General features: G+C 35.3%; 3 protein-coding genes and 3 pseudogenes across 3 annotated transcripts; 1 reads left to right on the forward strand and 5 right to left on the reverse strand.

The window, feature by feature from the left end:
• Window positions 1-1,179: 1,179 nt before the first annotated feature.
• On the reverse strand, window positions 1,180-6,848 carry LOC130990852 (bifunctional protein FolD 2-like). Its single transcript, XM_057915082.1, has 6 exons — window positions 6,744-6,848; window positions 6,451-6,634; window positions 5,648-5,791; window positions 2,599-2,619; window positions 1,540-1,748; window positions 1,180-1,410 (listed from the first exon to the last, which is right to left on the reverse strand). The coding sequence occupies exons 1-6, from the start codon at window positions 6,846-6,848 to the stop codon at window positions 1,180-1,182; spliced, it is 894 nt and encodes a 297-aa protein (XP_057771065.1).
• Window positions 6,849-8,335: 1,487 nt separating this feature from the next.
• On the reverse strand, window positions 8,336-10,372 carry LOC130989430 (bifunctional protein FolD 2-like; annotated as a pseudogene).
• A 1,574-nt stretch (window positions 10,373-11,946) lies between these two features.
• Window positions 11,947-16,091, reverse strand: LOC130990853 (bifunctional protein FolD 2-like). Its single transcript, XM_057915083.1, has 7 exons — window positions 15,987-16,091; window positions 15,724-15,873; window positions 13,506-13,551; window positions 12,995-13,139; window positions 12,662-12,689; window positions 12,307-12,519; window positions 11,947-12,177 (listed from the first exon to the last, which is right to left on the reverse strand). Exons 1-7 carry the CDS (start codon window positions 16,089-16,091, stop codon window positions 11,947-11,949), a joined length of 918 nt encoding a protein of 305 aa, XP_057771066.1.
• A 1,579-nt stretch (window positions 16,092-17,670) lies between these two features.
• LOC130990854 (bifunctional protein FolD 2-like) lies at window positions 17,671-19,603 on the reverse strand (annotated as a pseudogene).
• A 1,568-nt stretch (window positions 19,604-21,171) lies between these two features.
• Window positions 21,172-21,747, reverse strand: LOC130990855 (bifunctional protein FolD 2-like; the record flags this gene model as incomplete). Its single annotated transcript, XM_057915085.1, has 2 exons — window positions 21,172-21,402; window positions 21,532-21,747. Coding segments are annotated over 2 exons (447 nt in total), but the record flags the coding sequence as incomplete, so codon positions are not given.
• Window positions 21,748-21,851: 104 nt separating this feature from the next.
• On the forward strand, window positions 21,852-22,521 carry LOC130990856 (bifunctional protein FolD 2-like; annotated as a pseudogene).
• The last annotated feature ends 1,416 nt before the right edge of the window (window positions 22,522-23,937 follow it).

Below are 23,937 nucleotides of genomic sequence, written 5' to 3' on the forward strand. Positions count from 1 at the left end.
ATTTTAGCTAAGTTTAGAATAATTTTAAACTTAGAAATTGATTTTACGCTTTGTTAAGAGATAATTGATTTTAAACTTAGAAATTGATTTTACATAGAATAAAATTGATTTTATTGAAAATTAAGAAGATAAATATTAATATATATATATATATATATATATATATTCATACAGTATAATAAACGATCTCATAATGTTTATGTGGCCTTTGCAATCTGGATTTCGCCATTAGTATCCTTCCATCCACAAGTTGGGCTCAATATTGAGGCCCGTAATTTGGACATTCAATCTCTTCACAACATGTTAAAGTAAACTTAAGCTTAATATTATCACTTCAAAATAGATGGATAATATTATTACTTATTGAAGTGAAAAGGGAAATGGGAAAGAATGAAATTAGAAAATGATAAAATAAAATAAAAATGAAGAAATAATTATTTTTCTACCCCTCATTTTTTTTCATGATAAATTTACGATCAAATAAAAATGCACCATTATATTTTAGTCATCGATTGTAACACCAATACCACTTCAGTTGAAAAAACTATGATTTTGATATTGGGGTAATGCAACGTATATTATCTATCAAATTTTATTCAAATGCAAGAAGCTAGTAGCCAAAATAAGTTTACGAAAGCTTCTGCGTGGAGTATGGACGTCATAATCAGTAAATTTGTTATTATTAAGAAATAATTAGAAGGTTATTACTTATTAGAGTTTGCTAATCCACCATTCAAATTTAATTTAATCATAATTAAGGTTTGAAGTAAATGTTTGATCATGCACACGTCGGCATAGGAGACTAGATCAAAGAAGTTTTACCCCCAAGGCCCCAACCACCAGCTCAAAAAATAAATGAAAATGGACTTTTTAAGTTTCCAAACTGAAATAAGGGAAAGAGTCAAGTAAGCATTTTTGTGGGACATTAAGTATTGAAGAAAATATATTAGGTCTTAAACAAGGATACCATACAATACAATGCAACTCACAAAAGTTTGAAGAAATGCAAAAAGATCACTAAAGACTACGTCTTAGATGCTACACCCGATGAAATATATCGTGTATAATACCCACACTCCGTTTACGCACACCCTGTATTTTGACAAGGTATACCACACCTATGAAATCCACCCAGTATAACATCGCAAAATGTTTTATTAATGTTTCGCAAATGAGACACTAACCCTCTATTACTCTCTTAGCTCCATCCAAAGTGTTCTTTAGCAACATGGCAACTGTCATCGGCCCGACACCACCGGGAATCGGAGTGATGCATCCGGCCGTCTTACATGCTTCCTGAAAATCTACATCCCCAACAAGCCGATAACCAGATTTCTTACCAGGATCATCCACAGCATTGGTTCTCACATCAATTACAACAGCACCGGGTTTGATCCAACTGCCCTTGATCTAAAAATCGAGTAGCTTGATCCGTTAGTAAAAGTAATCTTTCATACATCAGCACATCACATGGAGAAAACACTACACAAAGTTAAGTTGTAACAAGGCCAAAGGAAATCGTGATATGATTCTCGTTACCATTGCTGCTTGTCCTACAACAGCGATAATAATGTCAGCATTTCGAACAATGCTCTCGGGTTCTTTGGTACGAGAATGGACCATAGTGACGGTAGCATCTTCCTTTAGGAGGAGCAGGGAAACCGGCAAAACAACTATGTTACTCCGACCTACCACAACAACATTCTTTCCCTTAATAGTAATGCCATGGCGGGTTAGAATGTAATAACCCGCTCATTTAATTATATTAAAACTCGTAATGCGATAATTATTTATTGCATCATTCAGTAATAAAATCCAGTGGTTATCAATAATTTGATTTCGACTTATGACTTTGAGTTATATAGTACTTGAAGCAGAGTTATTATTTTATTTCACGTGAGGAACCACGATAAGGATTATTGAGCAATAAATAATTATTATTTCAGATTATAACTGACTTAGCAAAGTCATGTTATTTATTAAGTGCAATAGAAATATTATTTATATTATTAGTTGTTATTATTTTTGTACTTGCTTAAGTCGTGAATTTATTCCGGCTTGTGAGGAGAATTAAATCTTCGGATTTAATTTAGATATTAGATCAACGAACGAATTAAATCTACGGATTTAATTTAGATTTATTTTACAGTCTATCGGTACTAACAAGCGAGTAATCAGATATCGAGTAGATGCACAAACACGAGATATTTACAAAAACCCGGAACTAGTATCTCATTGAACAAGTGATACACTATTATAGATTTGGATTTATCAAGATAGAATGATTTTACCTATTGCATCAAAGTCTACATTTACAAGCACCATCCTTCCTACTCCCACTCTATACTACCCTACTACATCAAAAGTAGATAAAAAAGAAATGAGTATGTGTGTGCAAAAATCTGCAACACCATTCCCTTTCCCCTATGCCAGCCGCCCCGCTCCTCCAATCCCATTCTCCCTGCCCCTCCTACCTATTCTCTAGCACCCTCAAGTGTGCAGCCTCCATCCACCCTTTATTCCACACCCAACAACTTCATTTTGTTCCAGATTTCAGCAGCAAAATAACCTCCACTTCGTTCCCATTCTACACTTAGAAAGTTTCAGGACAGCAGGGGCCTTCATACCTTCTCTGCCAGGAGGTAAACTTCTTTAACTCTCTTCAATTCCTCCAAGATTTCACCTGCATTAATGCAAAGAACATTCATTTCAGTTCAGTCAATCATCCCAGTTCGTTAAACTCAACGGCAATCAGCCAACCAACAGTCATTCCCAAGGTATTAATTCTATACCAAACATCCATTTCAGTTCGCATACATACCAAAGCATGATCAGTATCTAATGATAGAAAACCATTGTAGACATAATGGACTTAGCAAAGCTGCATTCTTTATAGTACAAACACCAACTACATCATGATTCATTCATGGTTACCTCACGCTATAGAACTTAGCAGAATCACCAAAAATACTCTCGTGAGCAAATGGCAGTTATATGTAGTTTTAATGTGCATACTGAGTTACACAAAGCAAGAGGAGATTACGCCTTGTCTTTAATTCATGTTGAGAGCCGATAGCAAGAGGGTCGAAATTTTTACTTAACTTTAGTGTGAGGAATGGGCGGCTGCCTGCTCTGAATCGGAAACGACACACCTCCGCTCGGTCGGAACGGCGACGGCGCGACGAGGCAGAACCCTGCTGCTTGTCGGAGCATGACGGACCGAAAAGGAAGAGCCGAACGCCGGAGAGGCAGCGGCGCCTCAAGACAGTCCAGCAACGCGGCGAATCTCGCCGGCCATCCAGTCGCAGCGGCGGCAGATCTTCGACGGCAAGGAGAGCGGCGGAGGTGGAAAGAAATCAGAGCTCGACTCCCTGCCCACCTTGACGACTGAATCGAGACCCGAACGGTTCGGAGAAGAAGGCGAGACGACGCCGGCTTCGCCGATTGACGGCCTGGGAACCGCGGCGGCGGCGGCGATAGTTATAGGCCGAGATTAGGGCTCAGATCTTGGAGCGACCTCCCCTGATTTTGAGAGACGACAACAGAGGAAATTTCGGACGCAACGGTGCGACGAGCGAGACCGGAATACGGCAGCGTCGCCGGCGATTTCAGGCGAGAAAGGGGGCTGACAGGTCGCGGCTTATTTTAGAGAATTAGGGCTCGATGACGCTGTTGGCTGATATGGTAAACTGAGGAGGAAGTGAGACGAGGGGAGAAGGTTCGTTTGGCGTCGACCTTGCCGGATTCCGAAGCCGCGCCGGCGAACCCCTCCGTGAAGAGAAATCGAGACTGATTATTGAGAGAGAGAGCTCGACTGTTCTGAGAGAGAGGGAGCGATAGCTCGACTGAATGAGAGAGAGAGAGATTCAGTTGGGCCCTTATTTTCATTTTAATTTGGGCTTCTCCCTTTTTACTCAAAATTTGGGCCTTTGTTATTTTATTCCAATTGGGCCGATTCTTTCATACTAAAGCCCAACTGCATTTGATTATAATTGGGCTGGTGTATTATCTCGGCTGGGCCTTGATTGATTAATTTATTTGAGCCCAACTATTCATTATTTATTCATTTGGGCCAAGAGTTATTTAATTACTTAAGCCAATGAGTTATTTCAATTGAGCCTTTCTTATTAATTATCCAAGCCCACTTCTACTTAATTAATTATTGGGCTGCCTTATGTTGAGCCTTTTAATTATTCGAACTCATAACATTTCAAATTCTCATTACTAAGCCCGATTAATTATAAGGATATAAAGCGAATGAGCTGAAGTATTTATTTATTTTCTATCGACTACGAGTAGCGGGATTTATTTAATTGGCGGATTAGAACACCCTGAAGAGAACAGATTAATTTTAGTTAATTATCCGGCTTCATGAGACGAGACTTAGCTTTTGTTTAAATCCGATAGCCTGGATTAACAATAGAAATTCCCTGATTATTATCTTGGAATAATAATTCATGCATAAGAGGATCATGCATCGTTAATTACGCATTCTCATTAATTGAAGATTTTCATCGAACAAATATCTTATATTATATTCTCGAAATAAAGGTCGAGCACGAGAGCAATAAATAGACTAAGAGCTACTGCACCACAACAAGAGTTGCTATCAGGTGGGCATTACTTTCGTATATATCAAATGAGCTTAAATGTTACGTTCAAGCAAGTTATTTCATGACAAAATCTTTGAGTTGAAGTTATTTCAAGTATTGTCTTGCCATAAAATGTTTCAATTTCAGTATGATATCTATCTGATGTGGCTTTGCCAAGTTATATAATCGAATTCGGGTCCTGAGCAGTTGATAGCTATCCTGCCAGGGCTAGTGTACACCAGTGACCGTGAGTCATCTAGCGGGTTGGCCGGTCAAGTGACCGTGAGAGGTGGCCACCTCTCCGGCACATAGCTTCAGATATGATGGATTATGAGAACTTAGACTGCAGTCGAACTTTAAGAATCACAAAAGAATTTAGTAAGCTTGGGCCTATTTCACGAAAACTCCCTTGCTGTACTGTTTATGATGGCATGACAATTTACAGTTTTGAAGCATGTATTTTTATACTTAGGCATACGTGCCCACTGAGTACTTTTGTACTCAGCCCTGCATATATTTCTAAATGTGCAGGTTGAGCAGCTGCTGGTGGTGATAAAGTGACGAGCGGAGTCTTTTGTCTTATCCTTACGTATTAATGAACTCTGGGGATACATGTCTTCATACATGTAATCAGAACCTTATTCCGCTGCGTACTCAGAAATATTATGTTATTTTGGCTAAGTCGGAATTATCCGAACTTACTAGTTTGTTTGAGTCAATATGACTTAACCTCCGTTATATTATAAATATTCCTTTTGTTAACAATGATTAAATACTATCCTTCCTTGTTTAATTATTCCCCTTTCTACCCCGTTTCTAATCTCCCTCCCTTAGTCACGGTTTTCCCGGCTTAATTACCCTTAATTAGGTCCGGTCGTGACATAGAAGCTCGATGCAACCATGTTTATTAGAAAAAAACACAGATATAAGTGACGAATTTACTCCATAAAAATCTAGTGAAGTAATATATTTCAGAAATGGAAAGCCAATTAGGAAGTAGCATTTAAATAGCATCTAAGGTAGTGCACTTGTATATTATTACCTTTAGGGTGCACGGAACAAACAGGGATCTCTGCCTTTCATTGCTAATTTACCAATGTTCAGAGGGTGAAATCCATCCACATCCTTTCCCAGGGATATCTCAGTTAAAATTTTCTCTTCGTTTATATGTTTAGGCAACGGGAGCTGACCCAGTATACCTACAACAACCAAACATAAATTCTTTTGCTTTTCAATTTTCCAACTTCAAAATATTAGGTCAGAACAACAACGTATATTTTGAAAAGATCTTGCAATCTACGAGGAAAATTGATAAAAACCATCATAATAACACAAAATCAAAGCATATGGATATATGTTAAATCAATCTTAACTCGACACTGCTCCCATGAAATTTATTTCTACAAAGCTTATGAGTTTCAAAGGTTTAGGTACACTAAGAAATATACATCTAAGCAGATACAACTACAAAATGATTGCACGAACAAACAAGCAACAAACACAAATCCAACAACTAATATGAACCGTAGAAACTCAGATGAATTTTGTACATTTAGCTAACCAACCATGAACATAAGGATTGGCATTCAATTCATGAATTTCGCAGATCAACTCAGATTCGGATACTGCTCTGAACAAGCAAAAGACTCAAGTTTCAAACGGGTAAATCATCAAATTCATCTCTGCAGAGTCTACGAGATTCAAAAAGACATTTCTTGGCACAGTACTCAATATGCATGATACATCCGAGCCGATACGACTACAACATGATCACACGAACAAACAGGCAAAATACACATATCTAGAAAACAATCAAACCCAAGAAACTCGATGACTGCAACAAATTTAGCTCACCAACCATGAACATCAGGATTTACATTCAGTTCATGAACTTTGCTAATCAATTCAGATTCGGATACATTCTCTAGTAGGTCCAAATCAATCGACTTGATTCCAACTTCTGCACAAGCTTTCCTTTTCATATTCACATAGCTCTGTGAATCCTTCCTTTGCCCTACAATCATAACAGCTAGACCAGGAACCTGAAATCAACTCCAAAAACCTACAATTAATAGAGCATTTTGCATTCTTGCCAATATCACAGCTACAAATGAAGTAAATCTGAAGCGAGAGAAAGAGAGAGAGAGAGACCTTGATGTACGTTTCAGAGAGGCGGCAGACTTCGGCGGCGATCTTCGATCGGATTGTTTGGGCGACTGCTTTGCCGTCGATTATAGTAACCTTGTGATCCGACATGGTTGTGGGTTGACAGAGATTTGCAGCTAGATTATGATCAACTGAATGGTGATTCGTGATTGTGTAGTGTAGTCTGTAGATAAACATCAGCATCAGGCAGCGATAATTGTTGTTTGGAAATTTATACTTTGCGCCTACGAACTTGTACGTTGGCCTGGAAGCACGAATATGGATCTCTAGTTAGTCTTTTGTTTGGCATCACAAAGGCCCAAAATCTAGGCCTACAATACATACATTTTCTCCTTTCTTCTATTGGGCTCATCACCTACATGTGTTTGGATTTTTGCCTAAACATAAAATAACATTAACCATTCAAAACCTCACCACTATAACGCTACAAAATCAAATTCTTAATCTTTGTTAAGAGATAATTAAGCTGTAATACCCCGTTCATTTTAGCTAAGTTTAGAATAATTTTAAACTTAGAAATTGATTTTACGCTTTGTTAAGAGATAATTGATTTTAAACTTAGAAATTGATTTTACATAGAATAAAATTGATTTTATTGAAAATTAAGAAGATAAATATTAATATATATATATAATATATATATATATATATATATATATATTCATACAGTATAATAAACGATCTCATAATGTTTATGTGGCCTTTGCAATCTGGATTTCGCCATTAGTATCCTTCCATCCACAAGTTGGGCTCAATATTGAGGCCCGTAATTTGGACATTCAATCTCTTCACAACATGTTAAAGTAAACTTAAGCTTAATATTATCACTTCAAAATAGATGGATAATATTATTACTTATTGAAGTGAAAAGGGAAATGGGAAAGAATGAAATTAGAAAATGATAAAAATAAAATAAAAATGAAGAAATAATTATTTTTCTACCCCTCATTTTTTTTCATGATAAATTTACGATCAAATAAAAATGCACCATTATATTTTAGTCATCGATTGTAACACCAATACCACTTCAGTTGAAAAAACTATGATTTTGATATTGGGGTAATGCAACGTATATTATCTATCAAATTTTATTCAAATGCAAGAAGCTAGTAGCCAAAATAAGTTTACGAAAGCTTCTGCGTGGAGTATGGACGTCATAATCAGTAAATTTGTTATTATTAAGAAATAATTAGAAGGTTATTACTTATTAGAGTTTGCTAATCCACCATTCAAATTTAATTTAATCATAATTAAGGTTTGAAGTAAATGTTTGATCATGCACACGTCGGCATAGGAGACTAGATCAAAGAAGTTTTACCCCCAAGGCCCCAACCACCAGCTCAAAAAATAAATGAAAATGGACTTTTTAAGTTTCCAAACTGAAATAAGGGAAAGAGTCAAGTAAGCATTTTTGTGGGACATTAAGTATTGAAGAAAATATATTAGGCCTTAAACAAGGATACCATACAATACAATGCAACTCACAAAAGTTTGAAGAAATGCAAAAAGATCACTAAAGACTACGTCTTAGATGCTACACCCGATGAAATATATCGTGTATAATACCCACACTCCGTTTACGCACACCCTGTATTTTGACAAGGTATACCACACCTATGAAATCCACCCAGTATAACATCGCAAAATGTTTTATTAATGTTTGGCAAATGAGACACTAACCCTCTATTACTCTCTTAGCTCCATCCAAAGTGTTCTTTAGCAACATGGCAACTGTCATCGGCCCGACACCACCGGGAATCGGAGTGATGCATCCGGCCGTCTTACATGCTTCCTGAAAATCTACATCCCCAACAAGCCGATAACCAGATTTCTTACTAGGATCATCCACAGCATTGGTTCTCACATCAATTACAACAGCACCGGGTTTGATCCAACTGCCCTTGATCTAAAAATCAAGTAGCTTGATCCGTTAGTAAAAGTAATCTTTCATACATCAGCACATCACATGGAGAAAACACTACACAAAGTTAAGTTGTAACAAGGCCAAAGGAAATCGTGATATGATTCTCGTTACCATTGCTGCTTGTCCTACAGCAGCGATAATAATGTCAGCATTTCGAACAATGCTCTCGGGTTCTTTGGTACGAGAATGGACCATAGTGACGGTAGCATCTTCCTTTAGGAGGAGCAGGGAAACCGGCAAACCAACTATGTTACTCCGACCTACCACAACAACATTCTTTCCCTTAATAGTAATGCCATGGCGGGTTAGAAGCTCGATGCAACCATGTTTATTAGAAAAAAACACAGATATAAGTGACGAATTTACTCCATAAAAATCTAGTGAAGTAATATATTTCAGAAATGGAAAGCCAATTAGGAAGTAGCATTTAAATAGCATCTAAGGTAGTGCACTTGTATATTATTACCTTTAGGGTGCACGGAACAAACAGGGATCTCTGCCTTTCATTGCTAATTTACCAATGTTCAGAGGGTGAAATCCATCCACATCCTTTCCCAGGGATATCTCAGTTAAAATTTTCTCTTCGTTTATATGTTTAGGCAACGGGAGCTGACCCAGTATACCTACAACAACCAAACATAAATTCTTTTGCTTTTCAATTTTCCAACTTCAAAATATTAGGTCAGAACAACAACGTATATTTTGAAAGGATCTTACAATCTACGAGGAAAATTGATAAAAACCATCATAATAACACAAAATCAAGGCATATGGATATATGTTAAATCAATCTTAACTCGACACTGCTCCCATGAAATTTATTTCTACAAAGCTTATGAGTTTCAAAGGTTTAGGTACACTAAGAAATATACATCTAAGCAGATACAACTACAAAATGATTGCACGAACAAACAAGCAACAAACACAAATCCAACAACTAATATGAACCGTAGAAACTCAGATGAATTTTGTACATTTAGCTAACCAACCATGAACATAAGGATTGGCATTCAATTCATGAATTTCGCAGATCAACTCAGATTCGGATACTGCTCTGAACAAGCAAAAGACTCAAGTTTCAAACGGGTAAATCATCAAATTCATCTCTGCAGAGTCTACGAGATTCAAAAAGACATTTCTTGGCACAGTACTCAATATGCATGATACATCCGAGCCGATACGACTACAACATGATCACACGAACAAACAGGCAAAATACACATATCTAGAAAACAATCAAACCCAAGAAACTCGATGACTGCAACAGATTTAGCTCACCAACCATGAACATCAGGATTTACATTCAGTTCATGAACTTTGATAATCAATTCAGATTCGGATACATTCTCTAGTAGGTCCAAATCAATCGACTTGATTCCAACTTCTGCACAAGCTTTCCTTTTCATATTCACATAGCTCTGTGAATCCTTCCTTTGCCCTACAATCATAACAGCTAGACCAGGAACCTGAAATCAACTCCAAAAACCTACAATTAATAGAGCATTTTGCATTCTTGCCAATATCAGAGCTACAAATGAAGTAAATCTGAAGCGAGAGAAAGAGAGAGAGAGAGAGAGAGAGAGACCTTGATGTACGTTTCAGAGAGGCGGCAGACTTCGGCGGCGATCTTCGATCGGATTGTTTGGGCGACTGCTTTGCCGTCGATTATAGTAACCTTGTGATCCGACATGGTTGTGGGTTGACAGAGATTTGCAGCTAGATTATGATCAACTGAATGGTGATTCGTGATTGTGTAGTGTAGTCTGTAGATAAACATCAGCATCAGGCAGCGAGAATTGTTGTTTGGAAATTTATACTTTGCGCCTACGAACTTGTACGTTGGCCTGGAAGCACGAATATGGATCTCTAGTTAGTCTTTTGTTTGGCATCACAAAGGCCCAAAATCTAGGCCTACAATACATACATTTTCTCCTTTCTTCTATTGGGCTCATCACCTACATGTGTTTGGATTTTTGCCTAAACATAAAATAACATTAACCATTCAAAACCTCACCACTATAACGCTACAAAATCAAATTCTTAATCTTTGTTAAGAGATAATTAAGCTGTAATACCCCGTTCATTTTAGCTAAGTTTAGAATAATTTTAAACTTAGAAATTGATTTTACGCTTTGTTAAGAGATAATTGATTTTAAACTTAGAAATTGATTTTACATAGAATAAAATTGATTTTATTGAAAATTAAGAAGATAAATATTAATATATATATATATATATATATATATATATTCATACAGTATAATAAACGATCTCATAATGTTTATGTGGCCTTTGCAATCTGGATTTCGCCATTAGTATCCTTCCATCCACAAGTTGGGCTCAATATTGAGGCCCGTAATTTGGACATTCAATCTCTTCACAACATGTTAAAGTAAACTTAAGCTTAATATTATCACTTCAAAATAGATGGATAATATTATTACTTATTGAAGTGAAAAGGGAAATGGGAAAGAATGAAATTAGAAAATGATAAAAATAAAATAAAAATGAAGAAATAATTATTTTTCTACCCCTCATTTTTTTTCATGATAAATTTACGATCAAATAAAAATGCACCATTATATTTTAGTCATCGATTGTAACACCAATACCACTTCAGTTGAAAAAACTATGATTTTGATATTGGGGTAATGCAACGTATATTATCTATCAAATTTTATTCAAATGCAAGAAGCTAGTAGCCAAAATAAGTTTACGAAAGCTTCTGCGTGGAGTATGGACGTCATAATCAGTAAATTTGTTATTATTAAGAAATAATTAGAAGGTTATTACTTATTAGAGTTTGCTAATCCACCATTCAAATTTAATTTAATCATAATTAAGGTTTGAAGTAAATGTTTGATCATGCACACGTCGGCATAGGAGACTAGATCAAAGAAGTTTTACCCCCAAGGCCCCAACCACCAGCTCAAAAAATAAATGAAAATGGACTTTTTAAGTTTCCAAACTGAAATAAGGGAAAGAGTCAAGTAAGCATTTTTGTGGGACATTAAGTATTGAAGAAAATATATTAGGCCTTAAACAAGGATACCATACAATACAATGCAACTCACAAAAGTTTGAAGAAATGCAAAAAGATCACTAAAGACTACGTCTTAGATGCTACACCCGATGAAATATATCGTGTATAATACCCACACTCCGTTTACGCACACCCTGTATTTTGACAAGGTATACCACACCTATGAAATCCACCCAGTATAACATCGCAAAATGTTTTATTAATGTTTGGCAAATGAGACACTAACCCTCTATTACTCTCTTAGCTCCATCCAAAGTGTTCTTTAGCAACATGGCAACTGTCATCGGCCCGACACCACCGGGAATCGGAGTGATGCATCCGGCCATCTTACATGCTTCCTGAAAATCTACATCCCCAACAAGCCGATAACCAGATTTCTTACCAGGATCATCCACAGCATTGGTTCTCACATCAATTACAACAGCACCGGGTTTGATCCAACTGCCCTTGATCTAAAAATCGAGTAGCTTGATCCGTTAGTAAAAGTAATCTTTCATACATCAGCACATCACATGGAGAAAACACTACACAAAGTTAAGTTGTAACAAGGCCAAAGGAAATCGTGATATGATTCTCGTTACCATTGCTGCTTGTCCTACTACAGCGATATTAATGTCAGCATTTCGAACAATGCTCTCGGGTTCTTTGGTACGAGAATGGACCATAGTGACGGTAGCATCTTCCTTTAGGAGGAGCAGGGAAACCGGCAAACCAACTATGTTACTCCGACCTACCACAACAACATTCTTTCCCTTAATAGTAATGCCATGGCGGGTTAGAAGCTCGATGCAACCATGTTTATTAGGAAAAAACACAGATATAAGTGACGAATTTACTCCATAAAAATCTAGTGAAGTAATATATTTCAGAAATGGAAAGCCAATTAGGAAGTAGCATTTAAATAGCATCTAAGGTAGTGCACTTGTATATTATTACCTTTAGGGTGCACGGAACAAACAGGGATCTCTGCCTTTCATTGCTAATTTTTTTTTTTTTGATCGGTCAAAGTCATGTTAGATGTTAGTAATTAGTTCCCCATCCACTCCAAGAACCACCTTATCTCTCCATTCACCAAATCCACCTTATATCTCCAATCTCCAATTCGCTCCCAAGAGGGATCGAACCCGGGTCACTTCACTTAAGTGAGGACCCGGTGGCCAGTGGGCTAAGCCCTCTGGTTTTTTTTTTGATCGGTCAAAGTCATGTTAGATGTTAGTAGTTAGTTCCCCATCCACTCCAAGAACCACCTTATCTCTCCATTCACCAAACTCCACCTTATATCTCCAATCACCTTTCATTGCTAATTTACCAATGTTCAGAGGGTGAAATCCATCCACATCCTTTCCCAGGGATATCTCAGTTAAAATTTTCTCTTCGTTTATATGTTTAGGCAACGGGAGCTGACCCAGTATACCTACAACAACCAAACATAAATTCTTTTGCTTTTCAATTTTCCAACTTCAAAATATTAGGTCAGAACAACAACGTATATTTTGAAAGGATCTTACAATCTACGAGGAAAATTGATAAAAACCATCATAATAACACAAAATCAAGGCATATGGATATATGTTAAATCAATCTTAACTCGACACTGCTCCCATGAAATTTATTTCTACAAAGCTTATGAGTTTCAAAGGTTTAGGTACACTAAGAAATATACATCTAAGCAGATACAACTACAAAATGATTGCACGAATAAACAAGCAACAAACACAAATCCAACAACTAATATGAACCGTAGAAACTCAGATGAATTTTGTACATTTAGCTAACCAACCATGAACATAAGGATTGGCATTCAATTCATGAATTTCGCAGATCAACTCAGATTCGGATACTGCTCTGAACAAGCAAAAGACTCAAGTTTCAAACGGGTAAATCATCAAATTCATCTCTGCAGAGTCTACGAGATTCAAAAAGACATTTCTTGGCACAGTACTCAATATGCATGATACATCCGAGCCGATACGACTACAACATGATCACACGAACAAACAGGCAAAATACACATATCTAGAAAACAATCAAACCCAAGAAACTCGATGACTGCAACAAATTTAGCTCACCAACCATGAACATCACACTACAAGAAAATGCGGCTCTAACGACCGAAAATTCGGTCGTTAAAACCCAAAAATCGGTCGTTAATATTATTAACGACCGATTTAACGACCGTTTTTTTCGGTCGTTGTTTGCATCGTCGCCCGAGTTTTAACGACCGTTTTTTCGGTCGTTAAATTTAACGACCGATTTTTTATTTTTAACGACCGAAATTTCGGTCGTTAAAAAGAGAAAAAAAAATAAAAAATAAAAATAAAAAAAAATTATTTTTTTTTATTTTTTTTAATTAACGACCGAAATTTCGGTCGTTAAAAATTAATAAAAAAATTAATTTTTTTTTTCGAAAAAAATATTTTTTTTTTTATATATATATCTTTGTGTCCCACAAGTATTTTTAGTGTATTTCTAATGTATTTTGACCTTAATTGCATACCATTTGACGAACTTCCCAGTAGGTCACCCATCTTACTTGTGCTCTAAGTCAAGCACGCTTAACCTCGGAGTTCCTTTCGAGTAGTCACCAGTACAGAACACTCGTATTATTGATATATATAGTACCTATTAATTCATTTAAACTCTAATTCAATATAAAATATCATTAATCATTCATAACCTTATAATATGTCGAGATAATATAAAATATCATTAAACATTTACGATAAATATACGATCGAATTTAAAATAGTAAAAAATTAATATTATAGTAATTAAATAAAGAAAAGAAAATATGAGTATGAAAAATAATAATCAAATATACAACAAAATCAATATTAAATCAAATAATCAATATTAATAAAATTAATATTTGAAAAATAATTTTATTATTATGAATCTAATAATTTAGAAAATCTAATAAGTCTAATAATTTATTATTATTTGAAAATAATAATTAAATAATTAAATAATAAAAATAAAAATAATTTGAAAATAATAAAAAAATAATTAAATATTTATATATAATCGAAAAATAATTAAATAGAAAATTAATAAAAAATAATTAAATTTGTAAAATAATTAAAAATAGAAAATTAATAAAAAATTAATAAAAAATAATTAAATAGAAATAGAAAAATAAAAATAAAATAATAATCGAAAAATAATAATTAAATAATTAATTATTTCTATAGAAAATAATAATTAAATAATAATCGAAAAATAATAATTAGATAATTAAAAATAATCTCTATAATTTGAAAATAATAATTAAATAGAAAATTAATAAAAAATAATTAAATATTTATATATAATGAAAAATTAAAAATAAATAAAAATATAAATGAAATTTAAAAATTTTTAAAATTTTAAAAATAATATTAACGACCGATTATTCGGTCGTTAATAAATAAAATAAATAAATTAAAATAAATAAAAAATAAATAAAAAAATAAAAAATAAATAAAAATAATTTTAACGACCGAAAAATTCGGTCTTTAAAAAAAATAATTAAAAAAATATTTTTTTTATTTTAAAAATATTAAAAAAATTAAAAAATAATAAAAAAATTCAAAAAAAATTAAAAAATAAAATTAACGACCGAATAATTCGGTCGTTAAAAAATTAATTTTTTTTTCAAAAAAAAAAATTAATTTTTTTTAAAAAAATATTTTTTAATAAAAAAATAAAAAATATATATTAACGACCGAATTTTCGGTCGTTAAAATTAAAAAAATAATTAAAATAAAAAAAAATATTTTTTACGACCGAAAATTCGGTCGTTAATAAAAATTAAATATTAAAATATTAAAATAATAATTAGCGACCGAATTTTCGGTCGTTAAAAAATAAAAAAAAAATAAAAAATAAAATCGGTCGTTAAACGGTCGTAAATCGGTCGTTAAGGCCGCAAAATTAACGACCGAAAATTTCGGTCGTTAATTTCGGTCGTTAACTGCGTGTTTTCTTGTAGTGTCAGGATTTACATTCAGTTCATGAACTTTGCTAATCAATTCAGATTCGGATACATTCTCTAGTAGGTCCAAATCAATCGACTTGATTCCAACTTCTGCACAAGCTTTCCTTTTCATATTCACATAGCTCTGTGAATCCTTCCTTTGCCCTACAATCATAACAGCTAGACCAGGAACCTGAAATCAACTCCAAAAACCTACAATTAATAGAGCATTTTGCATTCTTGCCAATATCAGAGCTACAAATGAAGTAAATCTGAAGCGAGAGAAAGAGAGAGAGAGAGAGAGACCTTGATGTACGTTTCAGAGAGGCGGCAGACTTCGGCGGCGATCTTCAATCGGATTGTTTGGGCGACTGCTTTGCCGTCGATTATAGTAACCTTGTGATCCGACATGGTTGTGGGTTGACAGAGATTTGCAGCTAGATTATGATCAACTGAATGGTGATTCGTGATTGTGTAGTGTAGTCTGTAGATAAACATCAGCATCAGGCAGCGAGAATTGTTGTTTGGAAATTTATACTTTGCGCCTACGAACTTGTACGTTGGCCTGGAAGCACGAATATGGATCTCTAGTTAGTCTTTTGTTTGGCATCACAAAGGCCCAAAATCTAGGCCTACAATACATACATTTTCTCCTTTCTTCTATTGGGCTCATCACCTACATGTGTTTGGATTTTTGCCTAAACATAAAATAACATTAACCATTCAAAACCTCACCACTATAACGCTACAAAATCAAATTCTTAATCTTTGTTAAGAGATAATTAAGCTGTAATACCCCGTTCATTTTAGCTAAGTTTAGAATAATTTTAAACTTAGAAATTGATTTTACGCTTTGTTAAGAGATAATTGATTTTAAACTTAGAAATTGATTTTACATAGAATAAAATTGATTTTATTGAAAATTAAGAAGATAAATATTAATATATATATATATATATATATATATATATATATATTCATACAGTATAATAAACGATCTCATAATGTTTATGTGGCCTTTGCAATCTGGATTTCGCCATTAGTATCCTTCCATCCACAAGTTGGGCTCAATATTGAGGCCCGTAATTTGGACATTCAATCTCTTCACAACATGTTAAAGTAAACTTAAGCTTAATATTATCACTTCAAAATAGATGGATAATATTATTACTTATTGAAGTGAAAAGGGAAATGGGAAAGAATGAAATTAGAAAATGATAAAAATAAAATAAAAATGAAGAAATAATTATTTTTCTACCCCTCATTTTTTTCATGATAAATTTACGATCAAATAAAAATGCACCATTATATTTTAGTCATCGATTGTAACACCAATACCACTTCAGTTGAAAAAACTATGATTTTGATATTGGGGTAATGCAACGTATATTATCTATCAAATTTTATTCAAATGCAAGAAGCTAGTAGCCAAAATAAGTTTACGAAAGCTTCTGCGTGGAGTATGGACGTCATAATCAGTAAATTTGTTATTATTAAGAAATAATTAGAAGGTTATTACTTATTAGAGTTTGCTAATCCACCATTCAAATTTAATTTAATCATAATTAAGGTTTGAAGTAAATGTTTGATCATGCACACGTCGGCATAGGAGACTAGATCAAAGAAGTTTTACCCCCAAGGCCCCAACCACCAGCTCAAAAAATAAATGAAAATGGACTTTTTAAGTTTCCAAACTGAAATAAGGGAAAGAGTCAAGTAAGCATTTTTGTGGGACATTAAGTATTGAAGAAAATATATTAGGCCTTAAACAAGGATACCATACAATACAATGCAACTCACAAAAGTTTGAAGAAATGCAAAAAGATCACTAAAGACTACGTCTTAGATGCTACACCCGATGAAATATATCGTGTATAATACCCACACTCCGTTTATGCACACCCTGTATTTTGACAAGGTATACCACACCTATGAAATCCACCCAGTATAACATCGCAAAATGTTTTATTAATGTTTGGCAAATGAGACACTAACCCTCTATTACTCTCTTAGCTCCATCCAAAGTGTTCTTTAGCAACATGGCAACTGTCATCGGCCCGACACCACCGGGAATCGGAGTGATGCATCCGGTCGTCTTACATGCTTCCTGAAAATCTACATCCCCAACAAGCCGATAACCAGATTACTTACTAGGATCATCCACAGCATTGGTTCTCACATCAATTACAACAGCACCGGGTTTGATCCAACTGCCCTTGATCTAAAAATCAAGTAGCTTGATCCGTTAGTAAAAGTAATCTTTCATACATCAGCACATCACATGGAGAAAACACTACACAAAGTTAAGTTGTAACAAGGCCAAAGGAAATCGTGATATGATTCTCGTTACCATTGATGCTTGTCCTACAGCAGCGATAATAATGTCAGCATTTCGAACAATGCTCTCGGGTTCTTTGGTACGAGAATGGACCATAGTGACGGTAGCATCTTCCTTTAGGAGGAGCAGGGAAACCGGCAAACCAACTATGTTACTCCGACCTACCACAACAACATTCTTTCCCTTAATAGTAATGCCATGGCGGGTTAGAAGCTCGATGCAACCATGTTTATTAGAAAAAAACACAGATATAAGTGACGAATTTACTCCATAAAAATCTAGTGAAGTAATATATTTCAGAAATGGAAAGCCAATTAGGAAGTAGCATTTAAATAGCATCTAAGGTAGTGCACTTGTATATTATTACCTTTAGGGTGCACGGAACAAACAGGGATCTCTGCCTTTCATTGCTAATTTACCAATGTTCAGAGGGTGAAATCCATCCACATCCTTTCCCAGGGATATCTCAGTTAAAATTTTCTCTTCGTTTATATGTTTAGGCAACGGGAGCTGACCCAGTATACCTGCAACAACCAAAGATAAATTCTTTTGCTTTTCAATTTTCCAACTTCAAAATATTAGGTCAGAACAACAACGTATATTTTGAAAGGATCTTACAATCTACGAGGAAAATTGATAAAAACCATCATAATAACACAAAATCAAGGCATATGGATATATGTTAAATCAATCTTAACTCGACACTGCTCCCATGAAATTTATTTCTACAAAGCTTATGAGTTTCAAAGGTTTAGGTACACTAAGAAATATACATCTAAGCAGATACAACTACAAAATGATTGCACGAACAAACAAGCAACAAACACAAATCCAACAACTAATATGAACCGTAGAAACTCAGATGAATTTTGTACATTTAGCTAACCAACCATGAACATAAGGATTAGCATTCAATTCATGAATTTCGCAGATCAACTCAGATTCGGATACTGCTCTGAACAAGCAAAAGACTCAAGTTTCAAACGGGTAAATCATCAAATTCATCTCTGCAGAGTCTACGAGATTCAAAAAGACATTTCTTGGCACAGTACTCAATATGCATGATACATCCGAGCCGATACGACTACAACATGATCACACGAACAAACAGGCAAAATACACATATCTAGAAAACAATCAAACCCAAGACACTCGATGAGTGCAACAAATTTAGCTCACCAACCATGAACATCAGGATTTACATTCAGTTCATGAACTTTGCTAATCAATTCAGATTCGGATACATTCTCTAGTAGGTCCAAATCAATCGACTTGATTCCAACTTCTGCACAAGCTTTCCTTTTCATATTCACATAGCTCTGTGAATCCTTCCTTTGCCCTACAATCATAACAGCTAGACCAGGAACCTGAAATCAACTCCAAAAACCTACAATTAATAGAGCATTTTGCATTCTTGCCAATATCAGAGCTACAAATGAAGTAAATCTGAAGCGAGAGAAAGAGAGAGAGAGAGAGAGACCTTGATGTACGTTTCAGAGAGGCGGCAGACTTCGGCGGCGATCTTCGATCGGATTGTTTGGGCGACTGCTTTGCCGTCGATTATAGTAACCTTGTGATCCGACATGGTTGTGGGTTGACAGAGATTTGCAGCTAGATTATGATCAACTGAATGGTGATTCGTGATTGTGTAGTGTAGTCTGTAGATAAACATCAGCATCAGGCAGCGAGAATTGTTGTTTGGAAATTTATACTTTGCGCCTACGAACTTGTACGTTGGCCTGGAAGCACGAATATGGATCTCTAGTTAGTCTTTTGTTTGACATCACAAAGGCCCAAAATCTAGGCCTACAATACATACATTTTCTCCTTTCTTTTATTGGGCTCATCACCTACATGTGTTTGGATTTTTGCCTAAACATAAAATAACATTAACCATTCAAAACCTCACCACTATAACGCTACAAAATCAAATTCTTAATCTTTGTTAAGAGATAATTAAGCTGTAATACCCCGTTCATTTTAGCTAAGTTTAGAATAATTTTAAACTTAGAAATTGATTTTACGCTTTGTTAAGAGATAATTGATTTTAAACTTAGAAATTGATTTTACATAGAATAAAATTGATTTTATTGAAAATTAAGAAGATAAATATTATAATATATATATATATATATATATTCATACAGTATAATAAACGATCTCATAATGTTTATGTGGCCTTTGCAATCTGGATTTCGCCATTAGTATCCTTCCATCCACAAGTTCGGCTCAATATTGAGGCCCGTAATTTGGACATTCAATCTCTTCACAACATGTTAAAGTAAACTTAAGCTTAATATTATCACTTCAAAATAGATGGATAATATTATTACTTATTGAAGTGAAAAGGGAAATGGGAAAGAATGAAATTAGAAAATGATAAAAATAAAATAAAAATGAAGAAATAATTATTTTTCTACCCCTCATTTTTTTTCATGATAAATTTACGATCAAATAAAAATGCACCATTATATTTTAGTCATCGATTGTAACACCAATACCACTTCAGTTGAAAAAACTATGATTTTGATATTGGGGTAATGCAACGTATATTATCTATCAAATTTTATTCAAATGCAAGAAGCTAGTAGCCAAAATAAGTTTACGAAAGCTTCTGCGTGGAGTATGGACGTCATAATCAGTAAATTTGTTATTATTAAGAAATAATTAGAAGGTTATTACTTATTAGAGTTTGCTAATCCACCATTCAAATTTAATTTAATCATAATTAAGGTTTGAAGTAAATGTTTGATCATGCACACGTCGGCATAGGAGACTAGATCAAAGAAGTTTTACCCCCAAGGCCCCAACCACCAGCTCAAAAAATAAATGAAAATGGACTTTTTAAGTTTCCAAACTGAAATAAGGGAAAGAGTCAAGTAAGCATTTTTGTGGGACATTAAGTATTGAAGAAAATATATTAGGCCTTAAACAAGGATACCATACAATACTATGCAACTCACAAAAGTTTGAAGAAATGCAAAAAGATCACTAAAGACTACGTCTTAGATGCTACACCCGATGAAATATATCGTGTATAATACCCACACTCCGTTTACGCACACCCTGTATTTTGACAAGGTATACCACACCTATGAAATCCACCCAGTATAACATCGCAAAATGTTTTATTAATGTTTGGCAAATGAGACACTAACCCTCTATTACTCTCTTAGCTCCATCCAAAGTGTTCTTTAGCAACATGGCAACTGTCATCGGCCCGACACCACCGGGAATCAGAGTGATGCATCCAGCCGTCTTACATGCTTCCTGAAAATCTACATCCCCAACAAGCCGATAACCAGATTTCTTACTAGGATCATCCACAGCATTGGTTCTCACATCAATTACAACAGCACCGGGTTTGATCCAACTGCCCTTGATCTAAAAATCGAGTAGCTTGATCCGTTAGTAAAAGTAATCTTTCATACATCAGCACATCACATGGAGAAAACACTACACAAAGTTAAGTTGTAACAAGGCCAAAGGAAATCGTGATATGATTCTCGTTACCATTGCTGCTTGTCCTACAGCAGCGATAATAATGTCAGCATTTCGAACAATGCTCTCGGGTTCTTTGGTACGAGAATGGACCATAGTGACGGTAGCATCTTCCTTTAGGAGGAGCAGGGAAACCGGCAAACCAACTATGTTACTCCGACCTACCACAACAACATTCTTTCCCTTAATAGTAATGCCATGGCGGGTTAGAAACTCGATGCAACCATGTTTATTAGAAAAAAACACAGATATAAGTGACGAATTTACTCCATAAAAATCTAGTGAAGTAATATATTTCAGAAATGGAAAGCCAATTAGGAAGTAGCATTTAAATGCTACTTCCTAATTGGCTTTCCATTTCTGGAATATATTACTTCACTAGATTTTTATGGAGTAAATTCGTCACTTATATTAGTGTTTTTTCTCATAAACAGGGTTGCATCGAGCTTCTAACCCGCCATGGCATTACTATTAAGGGAAAGAATGATGTTGTGGTAGGTCGGAGTAACATAGTTAGTTTGCCGGTTTCCCTGCTCCTCCTAAAGGAAGATGCTTTCGTCAAAGTCCATTCTCGTACCAAAGAACCCGAGAGCATTGTTCCAAATGCTGACATTATCATCGCTGTTGTAGGACAAGCAGCAATGGTAACAAGAATCATATCACGATTTCCTTTGGCCTTGTTACAACTTAACTTTGTGTAGTGTTTGCTCCATGTGATGTGCTGATGTATGAAAGATTACTTTTACTAACGGATCAAGCTACTCGATTTTCAGATCAAGGGCAGTTGGATCAAACCCGGTGTTGCAGTAATCGATGTGGGATCCAATGCTGTGGATGACCCTAGTAAGAAATGGTTATCGGCTTGTTGGGGATGTAGATTTTCAGGAAGCATGTAAGACGGCAGGATGCATCACTCCGGTTCCCGGTGGTGTCGGGCCGATGACAGTTGCCATGTTGCTAAAGAACATTTTGGATGGAGCTAAGAGATTAATAGAGGGTTAGTGTCTCATTTGCCGAACATTAATAAAATATTTTGCGATGTTATACTGGGTGGATTTCATAGGTGTGGTATCCCTTGTCAAAATACAGGGTGTGCGTAAACGGAGTGTGGGTATTATACTCCCTCCGTCCCACGAAGTTTGCGCAACTTCTTTTCGCATGAGCTTTAAGAAATTGGTATTTTATGTGTTAAGTGTGATGGGTGAAAAAGAGAAAATGTAAATAAATGGTACTCCCTCCGCCCCGCTATTCATGTCTCGTATTCCTTTTTGGGTTGTCCCACCGGCCACCGATAATGTATCGTTTCCTTTTTAGGAAATAATATGGGCATATTTAAATTAAATTAACTGACTAATTATAACACTAATTAATCCCTAAATAATCAGACTCCACCCCCTAATTCATTGCATCTCTATTCTCCTCCTCGATTCCGCCGCATAAAGAAAACCCTAAAGCTTCTCTCTCTCTCAATTCTCGATCGTCTCTCTGCATTCATCCTCCGCCGTCGACTTTCTTGGGTGTAAGCTGCCGCCTCCATGCATTCGTCTCTCACCTCCAATTCCTCCACCATCACCCATTACCAATCCTTGTGATGTAGATCCATTTGAAATCTGAAGCTCTCTCTCTCTCTCTTTTACACCTTTCGTCGCCTTTCATCGAATAACACTCTTCGATCTACTTTCTGAGGGGTTTGACCGAATCAATGTCGAAATCATACGGAGAATGCTATGATTTCGAATGGATGGCTAAGTTGGAGGTTTCGATCCAATTGTTGGTGATTGAAGATGGATGCAAAGATTGGCGTCGCCGGGCTTTAGTCCAAGAAGGTAAACTGATTTCGTCTAGCCTTCCTCTGGTGAAGTCTCGATTTGTGATTCAAACCCTAGTTCTTACCCTGATTCATTTTTTCTGTGTGAGAAAAACTGGCAACACAGGGATATGAGCGACGGGGTGTTATTGATGATGAAAACCCTGCTTTCTGATTTTTTCTGGTGAGATCTACTCTAATCTCTATTCTGGTGGCGATCTCTCGTGCTTATGGTTTGGTTTAGGAAATTGCATGTGGGATATGCAGTGTTAGTAATATGTGGTATGTGTGTAAATGTGGTCTGAAATGATGATTGATGCTCATTTTTTATGTCCCTGTGTAACTGGTTGAACTATGATTTATTTCGAATTAATATGAGATGAAAATAACCTGATTCTTCCATGTTCCCATGTTCTTATGGTTTGGTTTCCATTGTTCTAGCATGATTGGGTTTTTTGAGTTGTTGGTTGGTTGTTGTTTATGTCATGCTGTTGGTTGGCTGTTGTTTGATGGGTTTGTTTGTTGGCTACTGCAATCATTCATTCATTTCCCCTAATTCATTCATTCATTTCATAACTTTACAAAAGGACATCCATCATTCATTCTACAAA

The sequence above is a fragment of the Salvia miltiorrhiza genome, chromosome 6, assembly GCF_028751815.1.
Source record: "Salvia miltiorrhiza cultivar Shanhuang (shh) chromosome 6, IMPLAD_Smil_shh, whole genome shotgun sequence".
NCBI classification, from domain to species: domain Eukaryota; kingdom Viridiplantae; phylum Streptophyta; class Magnoliopsida; order Lamiales; family Lamiaceae; genus Salvia; species Salvia miltiorrhiza.

Coding starts and splice junctions, on each gene's coding strand:
- LOC130990852 (XM_057915082.1), bottom strand. CDS start 6,848: ATGTCGGATCACAAGGTTACTATAATCGACGGCAAAGCAGTCGCCCAA. Junction 6,635..6,743: donor TCTCTGAAACGTACATCAAG/GTCTCTCTCTCT, acceptor AGTTGATTTCAG/GTTCCTGGTCTAGCTGTTAT. Junction 2,620..5,647: donor CAGAGATCCCTGTTTGTTCC/GTGCACCCTAAA, acceptor GAAGGTATGAAG/GCCCCTGCTGTCCTGAAACT.
- LOC130990853 (XM_057915083.1), bottom strand. CDS start 16,091: ATGTCGGATCACAAGGTTACTATAATCGACGGCAAAGCAGTCGCCCAA. Junction 13,140..13,505: donor TGCCAATCCTTATGTTCATG/GTTGGTTAGCTA, acceptor TGGTTGTTGTAG/GTATACTGGGTCAGCTCCCG. Junction 12,178..12,306: donor TAGTAGGACAAGCAGCAATG/GTAACGAGAATC, acceptor CTCGATTTTTAG/ATCAAGGGCAGTTGGATCAA.